A 14,900-nucleotide genomic window follows, 5' to 3' on the forward strand; every position below is an offset into this window, starting at 1 on the left:
CCTCAGTAAAATGCAGGGTGGCACCGAGGCGACAAAGTAGATCCCGTCCCAGCAGAGGTGTTGGACACTCAGGGAGGTATACCAGCTTGTGGGATATAGTCCTGTTTCCCAAAGCGCATTCCACTGGGGCATACACTGGGCACTTGGTGTCCCTGCCTGTGGCTCCCACCACAGTAAGGGAATCTGCTACTGGCAACTGAAGAGGCTGATTTACGGCAGTTCGGGCCGCTCCAGAGTCCACTAAAAAATCTATTTCTGAGCTTCCCACCCGCATCTTTACTCGGGGTTCCGGGGGTAGAGTGGTCCGTCTCCCCTGACACCCCTATTCCTGCTCCACCATCGCCATCATAGGGGAACCCCCCTTTTCTTTCCTCTTTGGGCACTCATTTTTCCAGCGTCTCTCCTGTCAACACAGGGCACACTGGTTGCGACCCAGTCGTCTCTCCTGCGGGCCCGGACGGTCGCGTCCACGGCCCCTTCTTCCCCGGCCACTTCTCTTAGTGCCGGCCTATACCGCTGTTACCATCAATCTCACTTGCTTTCTCTCCTTCTCTGTCTCTCTCAGACTATAAGCTCGGTTTGCAGTCTCTAAGATTTGTGCCATGGTCATGCCCATTAAATCCTCCTTTTTTTGTAACTTTCTCTTAATATCAGGGGCTGCTCTGCTCGTAAAAATTCCCTTAATAATTGACTCAGTTGCCTGATCATCGGGGTCTGCATTAGTGTTCTGTAGAATGGTGTCCTGAATACGCTGTAGAAAGGCCCCTGGGATTTCTTTTAAATCCTGCATTACTTCATATGGCTTTGCCCAATTATTATGTCGGACAGCCGAGTGACGGAGTCCATGCAAAAGCAACTCCTTATAGGAGGTAAGGCGGGTCATATCCCTTTCATCATTTGGATCCCACCTGGGGTCTGCTCGGGGGACTTACAAGGTGTGGGTGTAGGGGCCGAAGGGGACACCGGCTCTGCCATTACAGTGGGGGTGGCGGTCTGGGGACTAACATTATCTGCTACCGAACCAGTCGGCGTCAGATTACAGTGCTGTAAAATATCTGGTCGAGTACATAAAGTCAGAAACAAATGCACATACAAATGTTCATTCCATTTACCCATTCACTGACAAAACAAAACTAATTGGAGGATCGTGTTGTAATTAATTGACCCTCCTGGTGGCCACCACTCCTGGTCCTCTAGTTGATATTGAGGCCAGTCAACTGTACAGAATCGTTTTAATTGGCTCTTAGTCATCGGATCCGCACCAAATACCTTCCAGTTTGCTAGAATGCACTCTAGGGGCGTACACCGTGCCCTAACCCCCGAGCTCTGTCCCTGTCCCAGACCTACAGGGTAACTCTGGGCGTCCCCAGGTTCCAACAGAGCATACAATCCGGATTTCAAAAGGTTCCTACCTCATCCAAGGGACCAGTTCTTCACCGTTTTCCACCACAACTGCTTCTCCACTATATGAGTGCGTTGCACCATTGTGCCCTCCGGGGTCGATCAAATCGCGTCTCCTCCGAGGCCCCGGTGAACTCACCGGTGCGCACTGGGCGTCGGTTCTCGCCGCAATCCTCGACCTCCAGGAGGGGTCCGGGCAAGGCTAAATTGCAGCCTCTGGCCCACCCAGGGACGCCAAAAGCTGTTGCCGGCACCCGGTGCCGAGAGGCTGAACAACAGCTTGAGTTGGTTCGTTACCCGGTGTGCTACACCCAATAATCACAACGGGGTGGAGAAGCAGAAAAGTTTATTTGAAGCTTCAAATAGGTACAGGGAGATTTGAATCTCAAATCCTGTACACAGAGCAGGAAGTTACACAGGCTTTTATACATCCTTTTTCCCAGCATACTTATCCAATAGCAAGCTGCCCCAAGTATCCATATAGCCAGCCAATCCAGTTCCCAGCTAATTCCCTGGTTCTCTGTATCATTTGTTAAACTATACATAAAGCTGCTTTATTCAGCACTGTTCTTCCATATCTGCCCTGTGTGGCCTTGCTTAGTTTCAGGCAGTCTGACTCTGCAGCATATTGTTGCAGATTCTCAGCATAACTGCTGTGAGTGCCTCCAGGCCGGGGGGCCAAGGACACTTGGGCCTAGTAGGCAGAGCTGCTGCGAGTGCCTCCAGGCGGGAGGGGGGGCCAAGGACACCTGGGCCTAGTGCGAGGGGGCTTCATCGACACTCGTGGTCTTCCATCCCCTCGAGTTACCTTGTGGCCATGCCCCAGTGTCCCCAACACTCTCCTGACCGTGACACTGCAATTTCTTCTTGCAGCATCCTGATCTGCCTTTGCGTGCAAGCCTATGTGATAACTAGAGGACACTGGGTACTATCTTTGGCATGGGACATATTCAAAGGCCAGCTGGCACCGCTTCTTAGTTGTATTCAGTCTCATCCCTTGCATTCTGACTGGTTGTGGTCCAATTTTCCGGGGCTTAGGAAGTGGGATTGATCATTCATGCAGTTATCGATGTAGTTGGTCCCATGTTATTTATCTTTGGATATGTTACAATATGACACTCACGTAATCTGCAAACAAGAAGTTTGCTTAGTCTCTTAGAAAAAGTGGTACAACAATCTCCACGTATTACACAGTCTTATCCCAAAGGCACAGAGTAGAATTAAAGGCAACTGTGAAATGCAGCATATTTAAGACGTTAGCTTCTTTTAAATAAAAGGAGAGAGTCTTAGCTTCTGTTTTCCTGAGTGCAGTTTGGAATCAAGGTCTCAAAGTGAGATGGGCTGGCACATTTCTTGCTGACACTGGTTTTGTCTTCACTATGTTGCTTGGGTAAAGAACCACTGTTGGTAAGAATCTGAGGGGTTACAGGAAGTCATAGATGGATGCTCATCTCTTGCAGATAAACACATGTTAGAGGCTATGATTTTAATCAGACGATCCTAAAAAACAGAGATACCTTGTTCACATCATCCACCGATCTCAAAGTGCTTTACAAAGGACCACTGTTATCCCCATTGTACAGAAGGGGAAACTGAGGCACAGGGAGGCGACGTGACTTGCCCAAGGTCACCCAGCGAACCGAGGAATAAAAACCAGGTCTCCGGAGTAGATCTGGGCCCGATTTTTCAGCCAAGACTTTTTTTGGTGGGGAAAAAAAAATACAGATTTGGATCGACTGAAACACTTCACAAATTTGTGTCAGTTTTGGCTCAATTATTTCAGTCGGAAAAATTCAAAAGTTTTGTTTTGACATTTTCAGAACAAAATGTTTAAATTTTCCAATCCAAAATGACTTTTCACTTAAAAAAAATTAAAATTGAAGGAATTTTTTTTTTTTTTGTTAAAAAACTGCAAATTGCAACAAAACTGTTTGACCCAAATCAAAATTTTTTGATTTTTTGGAACTGCCAGAGATCCAAAATAAGGTTGGTTACTTGCATGGCTCCACTCCTGCGGCCCAGTCCAGTCCTCTCCCCAGTAGGTCCCACTGCCTCCCGAAGGAACCCTCCCAGTTTGACAGCAAAGCACAAGACAGGCTTCTGCAAGGCACCTACGAAACTCTCGTCAGAGGTGAGGAAGAGGGAAAGACACTGCTGCTTCTGAGTGCATTGAGCCCGTGTTCTTTACTTACGTGGGTCAGCTCCCATTCTTCATTTCCTGGAACACGCGAGTTCTTTCCTGTGAAGTGACAGTCTCCCAGCTCCACCGGCCCAAAGCCGGATCGGAGGCAGAGCTGCTTGCCGATATTGTGCCGCAGGTCCTTCTGGGACGTGTATTCAAAATACTGAGAACCAAGACCAGACAGGGGAGATTAGGCTGCTGCTATCCAACGGTCACCCATGCTACACGGAAACAGCCTGCCTTCTTCACTAATGAAGGCAGCACCAAAATTAACTCAAGGTGCTAGGAGAATTCGCTCTTATGCCAGTTGATAATCAAGCGCACACCAATGCCAGTGGGTCCCCACAAGTCTGAAGGAGCCACCCCCTGCCCTTGAGATATCTAATCCCCCAATAAGTTGCGCAGTGAGCAGCATGGATACTGGATGGACAAGGGGCAGCCTGCTCACACCACCAGTGGAGTGAATCCCATCTCCAATTGTGATGTAATGCCGACGGTCCTGTCATTGTCTTCAGCAGTCGGGACTGAAACGGAGACCTCTGAATCTTAATGCAAGAGCCTCTACCACTCAACCCGAAAGATCCAGCTGTTAGACAAGGCTGTAGCAGGCTCATTGATTTCTGGGCAGTCTAGCCACCACCAGAGAGGGACAGAGTACCACACCAAGTTGAGCTGCCAGGGGACACCAAAAAAAAAAAGTGCAATTTAGTGGAGCATATTCGAAAGCAAAACGGTCAGGCACCCAATGGAGCTGGCAGAGTGGGGTGACAGATTTAGTGGTTGGAGCAGAAGACTAGAAGACAGTTCTCCTGAGCTTAGATCAGCCACTGCTGGGCTGCGTGAACTGGGCCAGAATTATTTTCCCTGTCTCACTCCTTCCCCCTCCTCTACCATCAAGATAGTTAAGACCAAAGCAGACTGTGAAGAACTTCAAAAAGATCTCACAAAACTTAGTGATTGGGCAACAAAATGGCAAATGAAATTTAATTTGTGGATAAATGTAAAGTAATGCACATTGGAAAAAATAACCCCAACTATACATACAATATGATGGGGGCTAATTTAGCTACAACTAATCAGAAGAAAGATCTTGGAGTCATCGTGGATAGTTCTCTGAAGACATCCACGCAGTGTGCAGCAGCAGTCAAAAAAGCAATCAGGATGTTAGGAATCATGAAAAAAGGGATAGAGAATAAGACGGAGAATATCTTACTGCCCATATATAAGTTCATGGTATGCCCACATCTTGAATACTGCGTACAGATGTGGTCCTCTCATCTCAAAAAAGATATACTGGCATTAGAAAAGGTTCAGAAAAGGGCAACTAAAATGATTAGGGGTTTGGAATAATGAGGAGAGATTACAGAGGCTAGGACTTTTCAGCTTGGACAAGAGGAGACTAAGCGGGGATATGATAGAAGTATATAAAATCATGAGTGGTGTGGAGAAAGTGAATAAGGAAAAGTTATTTACTTGTTCCCACAATATAAGAACTAGGGGCCACCAAATGAAATTAATGGGTAGCAGGTTTAAAACAAATAAAAGGAAGTTTGTCTTCACTCAGCCCACAGTCAATCTGTGCAACTCCTTGCCTGAGGAGGTTGTGAAGGCTAGGACTATGACAGGGTTTAAAAGAGAACTGGATAAATTCATGGAGGTTAAGTCCATTAATGGCTATTAGCCAGGATGGGTAAGGAATAGTGTCTCTAGCCTCTGTTTGTCAGAGGGTGAAGATGGATAGCAGGAGAGAGATCACTAGATCATTACCTGTTAGGTTCACTCCCTCTGGGGCACCTGGCATTGGCCACTGTCAGTAGACAGGATACTGGGCTGAATGGACCTTTGGTCTGACCCCGTATGGCCATTCTTATGTTCCCCATCCTCTACCATCGGTAGGGATAACCTACTTCATGATGGAAAAAGGGAGTAGAGCTAAAGTGAATTTTTTGGATGACATTTTTACTGCCAACAATGAAGATTCAGACAGACCAAAATATTTCACGAATTCACCATATTCTTTCGGTAAAAAAACAAAACAGAGAATCAGGAAAAAAATCTTAACGTTTGTTTCAACACTTCTAACATGCTTTTGGGATAGAATTTTACATTAAAACTGCTAAAAGTCAAACATAACATTTTGTTTCAGTTTGAATGAATTGGTTTGTTTGATCCAAAACAATCTTTTTTTCTTCAGTGGTTTGGTTCAGCCCGGAAACAAACAGAAAATTGAGACGGTTCTGAAAGGGGGCTTTAATTCACACTGTAAAGTGTTTAGAAATCCTCAGATGAAAGGCAGAGAGGCACAGTGTGTCGCTGGAGCGCCATGGACTTCAGCTGTTTGGGGCGGAGACCATTCAGGCTCAGGACTTGAATGGAGGTTATTGTCCTTACTGAAATAAAATAACTTGTTTAAATAAGAAGAGGTATGAAGGAGGGAGAATTGCCCATGTTCCGTGCATGATTCAAATCTTAACTGTGAATATGGAAAGGCTGGGTTTTCTTCCTTCTCCCAGCTCTGGGCTTTCCTATTTCAGTGGGGGTGGGATAGGGTGAAAGCAGGTGGGACACACTCGCACAGATTGCATACCTGATTGCCTCCCATCCCATGGAAAGGGTACATGATCAGCGGCTTCCCTCCGTGATTGTTCTCGCCAACATCCAGGCAATTCTTTGACCCTTCATTTTTAATCTGAAAGCAAAGAACAAAACTGTCATAAATAGAAAGGGAAGGGTAAACCCCTTTAAAATCCCTCCTGGCCAGAGGAAATCTCCTCTCACCTGTAAAGGGTTAAGAAGCTAAAGGTAACCTCGCTGGCACCTGACCAAAATGACCAATGAGGAGACAAGATAATTTCAAAAGCTGGGAGGAGGGAGAGAAACAAAGGGTATGTGTGTCTGTCTATATTTTGTCTTTGCCGGGGATAGACCAGGAATGAAGCCTTAGAACTTTTAGTAAGTAATCTAGCTAGGTACGTGTTAGATTATGATTTCTTTAAATGGCTGAGAAAAGAATTGTGCTGAATAGAATAACTATTTCTGTCTGTGTATCTTTTTTGTAACTTAAGGTTTTTGCCTAGAGGGGTTCTCTATGTTTTGAATCTAATTACCCTGTAAGGTATCTACCATCCTGACTTTACAAGGGGGATCTTTTTTTTATTTCTATTTACTTCTATTTCTATTAAAAGTCTTTTTGTAAGAAAACTGAATGCTTTTTCATTGTTCTCAGATCCAAGGGTTTGGGTCTGTGGTCACCTATGCAAATTGGTGAGGCTTTTTACCAAACCTTGTCCAGGAAGTGGGTGCAAGGTTTTGGGAAGTATTTTGGGGGGAAAGACGTGTCCAAACAGCTCTTCCCCAGTAACCAGTATTTGTTTGGTGGTGGTAGCGGCCAATCCAAGGACAAAAGGGTGGAATATTTTGTACCTTGGGGAAGTTTTGACCTAAGCTGGTAAAGATAAGCTTAGGAGGTTTTTCATGCAGGTCCCCACATCTGTACCCTAGAGTTCAGAGTGGGGGAGGAACCTTGACATGGTGGCATAGTGGTGGGATTAACCTGAAATCATTTTGAGATCCAGTTGAGATTTTGTTGAACTAGAAATACAGATTTTTAAAAAGGAAGTCCAGAAGCAGCTGAAACTGAAAGCAGCTTGTTTTTTTCTCTGCTTTGTGGCCAAGCAGAGACAAAAGGGGATTATCTTTGTGAATTGCAGGTTTTCTTTGCCTGGAGGCAGGGTACTTAACTCCTGCAGGGAAATTCACAGTCTTCCAACCCAGAGTTTTTTTTTCCCTAAAAGTAAATAGAAGGGGGGGTGTTCTACCCATTTGCCTGGAGACAAAAGGGGCAGGGTTGTTTTTTTTTTTGGATTTTGATTTTTTACAAGGAGCACAAGTTTAAAAAGGAAACTTGGTTTTTCTTTGGGCTGGGTAAACAGGTTTCAAAGTAGCTGGAAGTTTTTGCTTTGATTTGAGCCCAGAGCAGAGACAAGGGAATTGTCTTTTTTTTTTTGTAGGCTGACAATCACTATCAGAGAATAGGTATTCTATTCCAGCACAGCAAAATTTTACAGCCAAGTTTTGTTTGTTTATTTCTAAACCTCGGGTGTAAAGTTAGTTAAAAACAGAGAGTTTAGGATGACAGAATCCACGGCACAACAAAAGATGGAATTAGCCAGATTTCAGGCTGAGGAAAAACAAAAGGAACATGAAAGACAGATAGAACTCATGCGGCTGGAGAAGGAGGTACAGGAGGCTGCCCACAGGAGGGAAATGGAGGCAAGGAAGCATGAGGAGGAGGAGAAGGAAAAAGAGAGGAAGCATGAGGAGGAGGAGAAGGAAAAAGAGAGGAAGCATGTGGAGGAGGAGAAGGAAAAAGAGAGGAAGCATGTGGAGGAGGAGAAGGAAAAAGAGAGGAAGCATGCACTGGAGATGGAGAAGATAAAGGCTCAGCAGAATATCCCAACAAACCCTAGCAATCCTTCTCCAAGTACCACTTCCCATCCCAGAAAGTTCCCCACCTACAAGGCAGGCGATGATACTGAGGCCTTCCTAGAAAACTTCGAAAGGGCCTGCCTTGGGTACAACATCTCTACTGACCAATACATGGTAGAGCTGAGGCCGCAGCTCAGTGGACCCTTAGCTGAGGTGGCAGCTGAAATGCCTAAAGAACACATGAACAAGTATGAACTGTTTAAATCCAAGGCAAGAGTCAGAATGGGGATAACACCCGAGCAGTCTCGTCGGAGGTTCAGAGCCCTAAGGTGGAAACCAGATGTGTCATTTACCCGACATGCCTACCACATTGTGAAGCATTGGGAGGCCTGGATATCCGGAGCAAGTGTTGAATCTCCAGTAAATTTGCCCTTCCTAATGCAAATGGAACAATTCTTAGAGGGTGTTCCTGAGGAAATAGAAAGATACATCCTAGATGGGAAGCCCAAAACTGTAATCGAGGCAGGAGAGATTGGAGCCAGATGGGTGGAGGTGGCAGAGAAGAAGAAAACTGGTCGCAGTTGGAGCGGAGACCAGAAGGGACAACCCCAGACCACACCCTATTACCGGGGGCCGCCCAAAGCCCCACCTACCTCCCAAAGAACCCTCCAGACCCCTTATCGTCCCTCCACCCCGTTCTCCAGCAACCCTCCTCGCCCCAGTGACCAGTCAGCTGGACGATGTTTTAAATGTAACGAGCTGGGGCATGTAAAGGCCAACTGCCCCAAGAACCCCAACAGATTACAGTTCATTGCACCGGAATCGCACCAGAGGTCCACAGGCCCAGATACCTCCCAGATACCCTTGGAGCGGAGGGAAACTGTGAGTGTGGGCGGGAAGAAGGTCACCGCGTGGAGGGACACCGGAGCACAAGTGTCAGCTATCCATGCTTCCTTAGTGGACCCCAATTTAATCAACCCAGAGATCCAAGTGACGATTCAACCCTTCAAGTCCAACTCTTTCGATTTGCCTACAGCCAAGTTGCCTGTCCAGTACAAGGGCTGGTCAGGAATGTGGACTTTTGCAGTCTATGATGATTATCCCATCCCCATGCTGTTGGGGGAAGACTTGGCCAATCATGTGAAGCAGGCCAAGAGGGTGGCAACGGTCACCCGCAGCCAGGCTAAACAAGCCGTGAGGCCTAGCTCTGTTCCGGAAACTTCTATCAGGACCCGGTCAGAGGTGATGGACCTGGACCCCAGACCAATGTCTGCAACAGCAGTAGTGGATCCAGTCCCAGAGACCCAGATGGAACCAGTCCCAGAACCGGAACCAGCTGAACAACCAACACCAGACCCATTGTCAGCCCTGAATCCAGTACTTGCAACCTCAACACTAGAGGGCCCCACCGACCCTGAACCGGCAGCAGCCGATAACCCGACACAAGAGGCTCAGCCGGAGCCTGAATCCCAACATAGTGCACCAGCAGAGAGCGGTTCACAGTCAACAGAAACAGCTCCATCCCCTATATCGCTTCCAGAGGGACCAAGCCTAGGTCCACAATCCAATGAGGAACTGATGTCTCCAGCATCAAGGGAACAGTTCCAGACCGAACAGGAAGCAGATGAAAGCCTCCAGAGAGCTTGGACGGCGGCACGGAGCAACCCACCGCCTCTCAGCTCTTCTAATCGATCCAGGTTTGTTGTAGAAAGAGGACTTTTATACAAGGAAACTCTTTCTGGTGGACACCAGGAAGACTGGCATCCTCAGAGACAGTTGGTAGTTCCAACTAAATACCGGGCCAAGCTCTTGAGCTTAGCCCATGATCACCCTAGTGGCCATGCTGGGGTGAACAGGACCAAAGACCGTTTGTGGGGGTCATTCCACTGGGAGGGAATGGGCAAGGATGTTTCTACCTATGTCCAGTCTTGTGAGGTGTGCCAAAGAGTGGGAAAGCCCCAAGACCAGGTCAAAGCCCCTCTCCAGCCACTCCCCATCATTGAAGTTCCATTTCAGCGAGTAGCTGTGGATATTCTGGGTCCTTTTCCGAAAAAGACACCCAGAGGAAAGCAGTACATACTGACTTTCATGGATTTTGCCACCCGATGGCCGGAAGCAGTAGCTCTAAGCAACACCAGGGCTAAAAGTGTGTGCCAGGCACTAGCAGACATTTTTGCCAGGGTAGGTTGGCCCTCCGACATCCTCACAGATGCAGGGACTAATTTCCTGGCAGGAACTATGAAAAACCTTTGGGAAGCTCATGGGGTAAATCACTTGGTTGCCACTCCTTACCACCATCAAACAAATGGCATGGTGGAGAAGTTTAATGGAACTTTGGGGGCCATGATACGTAAATTCGTAAATGAGCACTCCAATGATTGGGACCTAGTGTTGCAGCAGTTGCTCTTTGCCTACAGAGCTGTACCACACCCCAGTTTAGGGTTTTCCCCATTTGAACTTGTATATGGCCGTGAGGTTAAGGGGCCATTGCAGTTGGTGAAGCAGCAATGGGAGGGATTTACACCTTCTCCAGGAACTAACATTCTGGACTTTGTAACCAACCTACAAAACACCCTCCGAACCTCTTTAGCCCTTGCTAAAGAAAACTTACAGGATACTCAAAAAGAACAAAAAGCCTGGTATGATAAACATGCCAGAGAGCGTTCCTTCAAAGTAGGGGACCAGGTCATGGTCTTAAAGGCGCTCCAGGCCCATAAAATGGAAGCATCGTGGGAAGGGCCATTCACGGTCCAGGAGCGCCTGGGAGCTGTTAATTATCTCATAGCATTCCCCACCTCCAATCGAAAGCCTAAGGTGTACCATATTAATTCTCTAAAGCCCTTTTATTCCAGAGAATTAAAGGTTTGTCAGTTTACAGCCCAGGGAGGAGACGACGCTGAGTGGCCTGAAGGTGTCTACTACGAAGGGAAATGTGCTGGTGGTGTGGAAGAGGTGAACCTCTCCATGACCCTTGGGCGTATGCAGCGACAGCAGATCCAGGAGCTGTGCACTAGCTACGCGCCAACGTTCTCAGCCACCCCAGGACTGACTGAACGGGCATACCACTCCATTGACACAGGTAATGCTCGCCCAATTAGAGTCCAACCTTACCGGGTGTCTCCTCAAGCTAAAACTGCTATAGAACGGGAGATCCAGGATATGTTACAGATGGGTGTAATCCGCCCCTCTGAAAGTGCATGGGCATCTCCAGTGGTTCTAGTTCCCAAACCAGATGGGGAAATACGTTTTTGCGTGGACTACCGTAAGCTAAATGCTGTAACTCGCCCAGACAACTATCCAATGCCACGCACAGATGAACTATTAGAGAAACTGGGACGGGCCCAGTTCATCTCTACCTTGGACTTAACCAAGGGGTACTGGCAGGTACCGCTAGATGAATCTGCCAAGGAAAGGTCAGCCTTCACCACACATCTCGGGCTGTATGAATTTAATGTACTCCCTTTCGGGCTGCGAAATGCACCCGCCACCTTCCAAAGACTTGTAGATGGTCTCCTAGCGGGATTAGGAGAATATGCAGTCGCCTACCTTGACGATGTGGCCATATTTTCGGACTCCTGGGCAGACCACCTGGAACATCTACAAAAAGTCCTTGAGCGCATAAGGGAGGCAGGACTAACTGTTAAGGCTAAGAAGTGTCAAATAGGCCTAAACAGAGTGACTTACCTTGGACACCAGGTGGGTCAAGGAACTATCAGCCCCCTACAGGCCAAAGTGGATGCTATCCAAAAGTGGCCTGTCCCAAAGTCAAAGAAACAGGTTCAATCCTTCTTAGGCTTGGCCGGTTATTACAGACGATTTGTACCGCACTACAGCCAAATCGCCGCCCCACTGACAGACCTAACCAAAAAGAAACAGCCAAATGCTGTTCAGTGGACCGAAAAGTGTCAGAAGGCCTTTAACAAGCTTAAAGCGACACTCATGTCTGACCCTGTACTAAGGGCCCCAGACTTTGACAAACCGTTCCTAGTAACCACAGATGCGTCCGAGCGTGGTGTGGGAGCAGTTTTAATGCAGAAAGGACCTGATCAAGAATTCCACCCTGTAGTGTTCCTCAGCAAAAAACTGTCTGAGAGGGAAAGCAACTGGTCAATCACTGAAAAAGAATGTTACGCCATTGTCTACGCTCTGGAAAAGCTACGCCCATATGTTTGGGGACGGCGTTTCCACCTGCAAACCGACCATGCTGCACTGAAGTGGCTTCACACCGTCAAAGAAAATAACAAAAAACTTCTTCGGTGGAGTTTAGCTCTCCAAGATTTTGATTTCGACATCCAACACATCTCAGGAGCTTCTAACAAAGTGGCTGATGCACTCTCACGTGAAAGTTTCCCAGACTCAACTGGTTAAAATCGTCCTTGAGATGTGGAAAATATTGTTAGTCTTTATGTACTTGGTAGCATATTTAGAGATGCATGTGTCTTATTAACTCTGTTTTCCTAGAGCTCCAGGAAGAAATCCCAGCCAGTGTTTCACCCTAGCTGAGATTTGGGGGGCGTGTCATAAATAGAAAGGGAAGGGTAAACCCCTTTAAAATCCCTCCTGGCCAGAGGAAATCTCCTCTCACCTGTAAAGGGTTAAGAAGCTAAAGGTAACCTCGCTGGCACCTGACCAAAATGACCAATGAGGAGACAAGATAATTTCAAAAGCTGGGAGGAGGGAGAGAAACAAAGGGTATGTGTGTCTGTCTATATTTTGTCTTTGCCGGGGATAGACCAGGAATGAAGCCTTAGAACTTTTAGTAAGTAATCTAGCTAGGTACGTGTTAGATTATGATTTCTTTAAATGGCTGAGAAAAGAATTGTGCTGAATAGAATAACTATTTCTGTCTGTGTATCTTTTTTGTAACTTAAGGTTTTTGCCTAGAGGGGTTCTCTATGTTTTGAATCTAATTACCCTGTAAGGTATCTACCATCCTGACTTTACAAGGGGGATCTTTTTTTTTATTTCTATTTACTTCTATTTCTATTAAAAGTCTTTTTGTAAGAAAACTGAATGCTTTTTCATTGTTCTCAGATCCAAGGGTTTGGGTCTGTGGTCACCTATGCAAATTGGTGAGGCTTTTTACCAAACCTTGTCCAGGAAGTGGGTGCAAGGTTTTGGGAAGTATTTTGGGGGGAAAGACGTGTCCAAACAGCTCTTCCCCAGTAACCAGTATTTGTTTGGTGGTGGTAGCGGCCAATCCAAGGACAAAAGGGTGGAATATTTTGTACCTTGGGGAAGTTTTGACCTAAGCTGGTAAAGATAAGCTTAGGAGGTTTTTCATGCAGGTCCCCACATCTGTACCCTAGAGTTCAGAGTGGGGGAGGAACCTTGACAAAAACAAAGCAAGCAAGCAGCTCAGGTTGGAGGGGACTTTGCTGCGTTTGGGTGCTCAGACAGACACAGACCCGACCCAAGCCTGTGCACTTGGCCAGGGATTCAGGATCCACTTTTCAGCTGAAAACACAGCCCAGCAAATCCTATTACATCCTGTCGGGATCCTTGGCCAGTTTTGTTTTTTTTTTTAAAAATCAGGGCTTTGCTGTGGTTTGGGATTGGTAGACCCTTTTCTTTTGTATGGTGAAATAAGATTTACAGAAGTGTTCATCATATGTGATGTGGGTACCTGGATGGAGGCCTGAGGCTGGATCACTTTAAGGGAACTGTGTTGTTTGGACTTCTGAGCAACCAGTAAGGTAATAAAGAAGCTGTTTCATGCTGGCTTGGTAAATGTAAGTACTGGAATATCCACCAGCTTTATGGGGATTGTCTGCCCCATTCTTTGCAGTTCGCCCTAATTGATTGACCACAGCTGGCTCCCCACTATGGCCCCGGTCACAGTGGGCATTAAAATTAAAGACTATAAAATGTTACCCCTGAATGAAGTTGTTTGGGTTAGATGTACTGAAGGTGGTGGGTGAAACAGTCACTAAAATGCCTGGGGGAAAAGACTTTGTTAAAAGGACAGTGAAGGCCTAAGGTGAGCTCCAATTTCCAAATTTTCATGAGGTTCTATTGTTCCCGTCACGTATGAAGTCCTACATGAACCGTGTACATTTCAAAGCCTGGTAGGTTTTGTTATCGGCATGGCTCATGTGACTTTTTAGGGTTGGTTTTCCCTCTTACAGGCCACATCTTCTAGGGGTATAAATTGGCATAACTCCATCACTCCATTGGTGCTCGGGCGATTCACACCAGCTGGGAATCCAGCCTCGTATCTGTATGACTGTACTGACCCTTGGGAAAAATAATTTTCTGAAAATTCCTTCCCTAGTTGTATTATCGTAGTGCCTGGGAGCCGCAGTCGCAGACCTGGACCTCACTGTGTGACGTGCTTCATGAAGAGAACAAAAACAGTCCCTGCCCCAAAGAGTTTGCCATTGAAGTAATCTCTTTCCCTCTTTTTTCCCCCCATCCCAGCACCTCTCCTTGCTTTTTGACAGCTATTGCAGAGCGAACCATCCACAGAGATGCTCAGAACTTTCTTGTGAGAGGTGGCAGCTAATTCAAAATCTCTGCCTCTCCATGAGTCGTTTAGTCTCTTCCCGTGTGTGTTCGTTTCCTTCGACTTGTGCACATTCCATCTACCATTGCGCTGTCCAATTGCCAGGTTTTAAACAGGAACACAGGAAATGCCAAGTTAGATCATACCCAACGGTCCAGCTCAGGCCAATACCAGACACTTCAGAATTCGGTGCTAGAACATTTATAAATGGACAGTTACGGAATAATCTGCCCAGGTAGAAGTCTTTCTAACCCCGACTGTTATTGGCTAATTTATGCCCTGAAGCATGTGGGTTTATAACCTTACATTCCAGCCCATTTAATGTAATGAGAGATATTTGCTTTACTCATACATCTCACACCACCACCTAGCTCTAAGATAGCT

The 14,900-nt window shown here is 46.6% G+C and overlaps 1 protein-coding gene across 1 annotated transcript; it reads right to left on the bottom strand.

The window, feature by feature from the left end:
* Positions 1 to 2,464: 2,464 nt before the first annotated feature.
* Positions 2,465 to 14,146, bottom strand: LOC119564329 (polypeptide N-acetylgalactosaminyltransferase 6-like). Its single transcript, XM_043533160.1, has 4 exons — positions 14,138 to 14,146; positions 6,171 to 6,272; positions 3,594 to 3,746; positions 2,465 to 2,901 (listed from the first exon to the last, which is right to left on the bottom strand). The coding sequence occupies exons 1-4, from the start codon at positions 14,144 to 14,146 to the stop codon at positions 2,779 to 2,781; spliced, it is 387 nt and encodes a 128-aa protein (XP_043389095.1). The 3' UTR covers positions 2,465 to 2,778.
* Between the last annotated feature and the right edge of the window lie 754 nt (positions 14,147 to 14,900).

This window comes from Chelonia mydas, chromosome 20 (genome assembly GCF_015237465.2).
Source record: "Chelonia mydas isolate rCheMyd1 chromosome 20, rCheMyd1.pri.v2, whole genome shotgun sequence".
Classification (NCBI taxonomy): Eukaryota; Metazoa; Chordata; order Testudines; family Cheloniidae; genus Chelonia; species Chelonia mydas.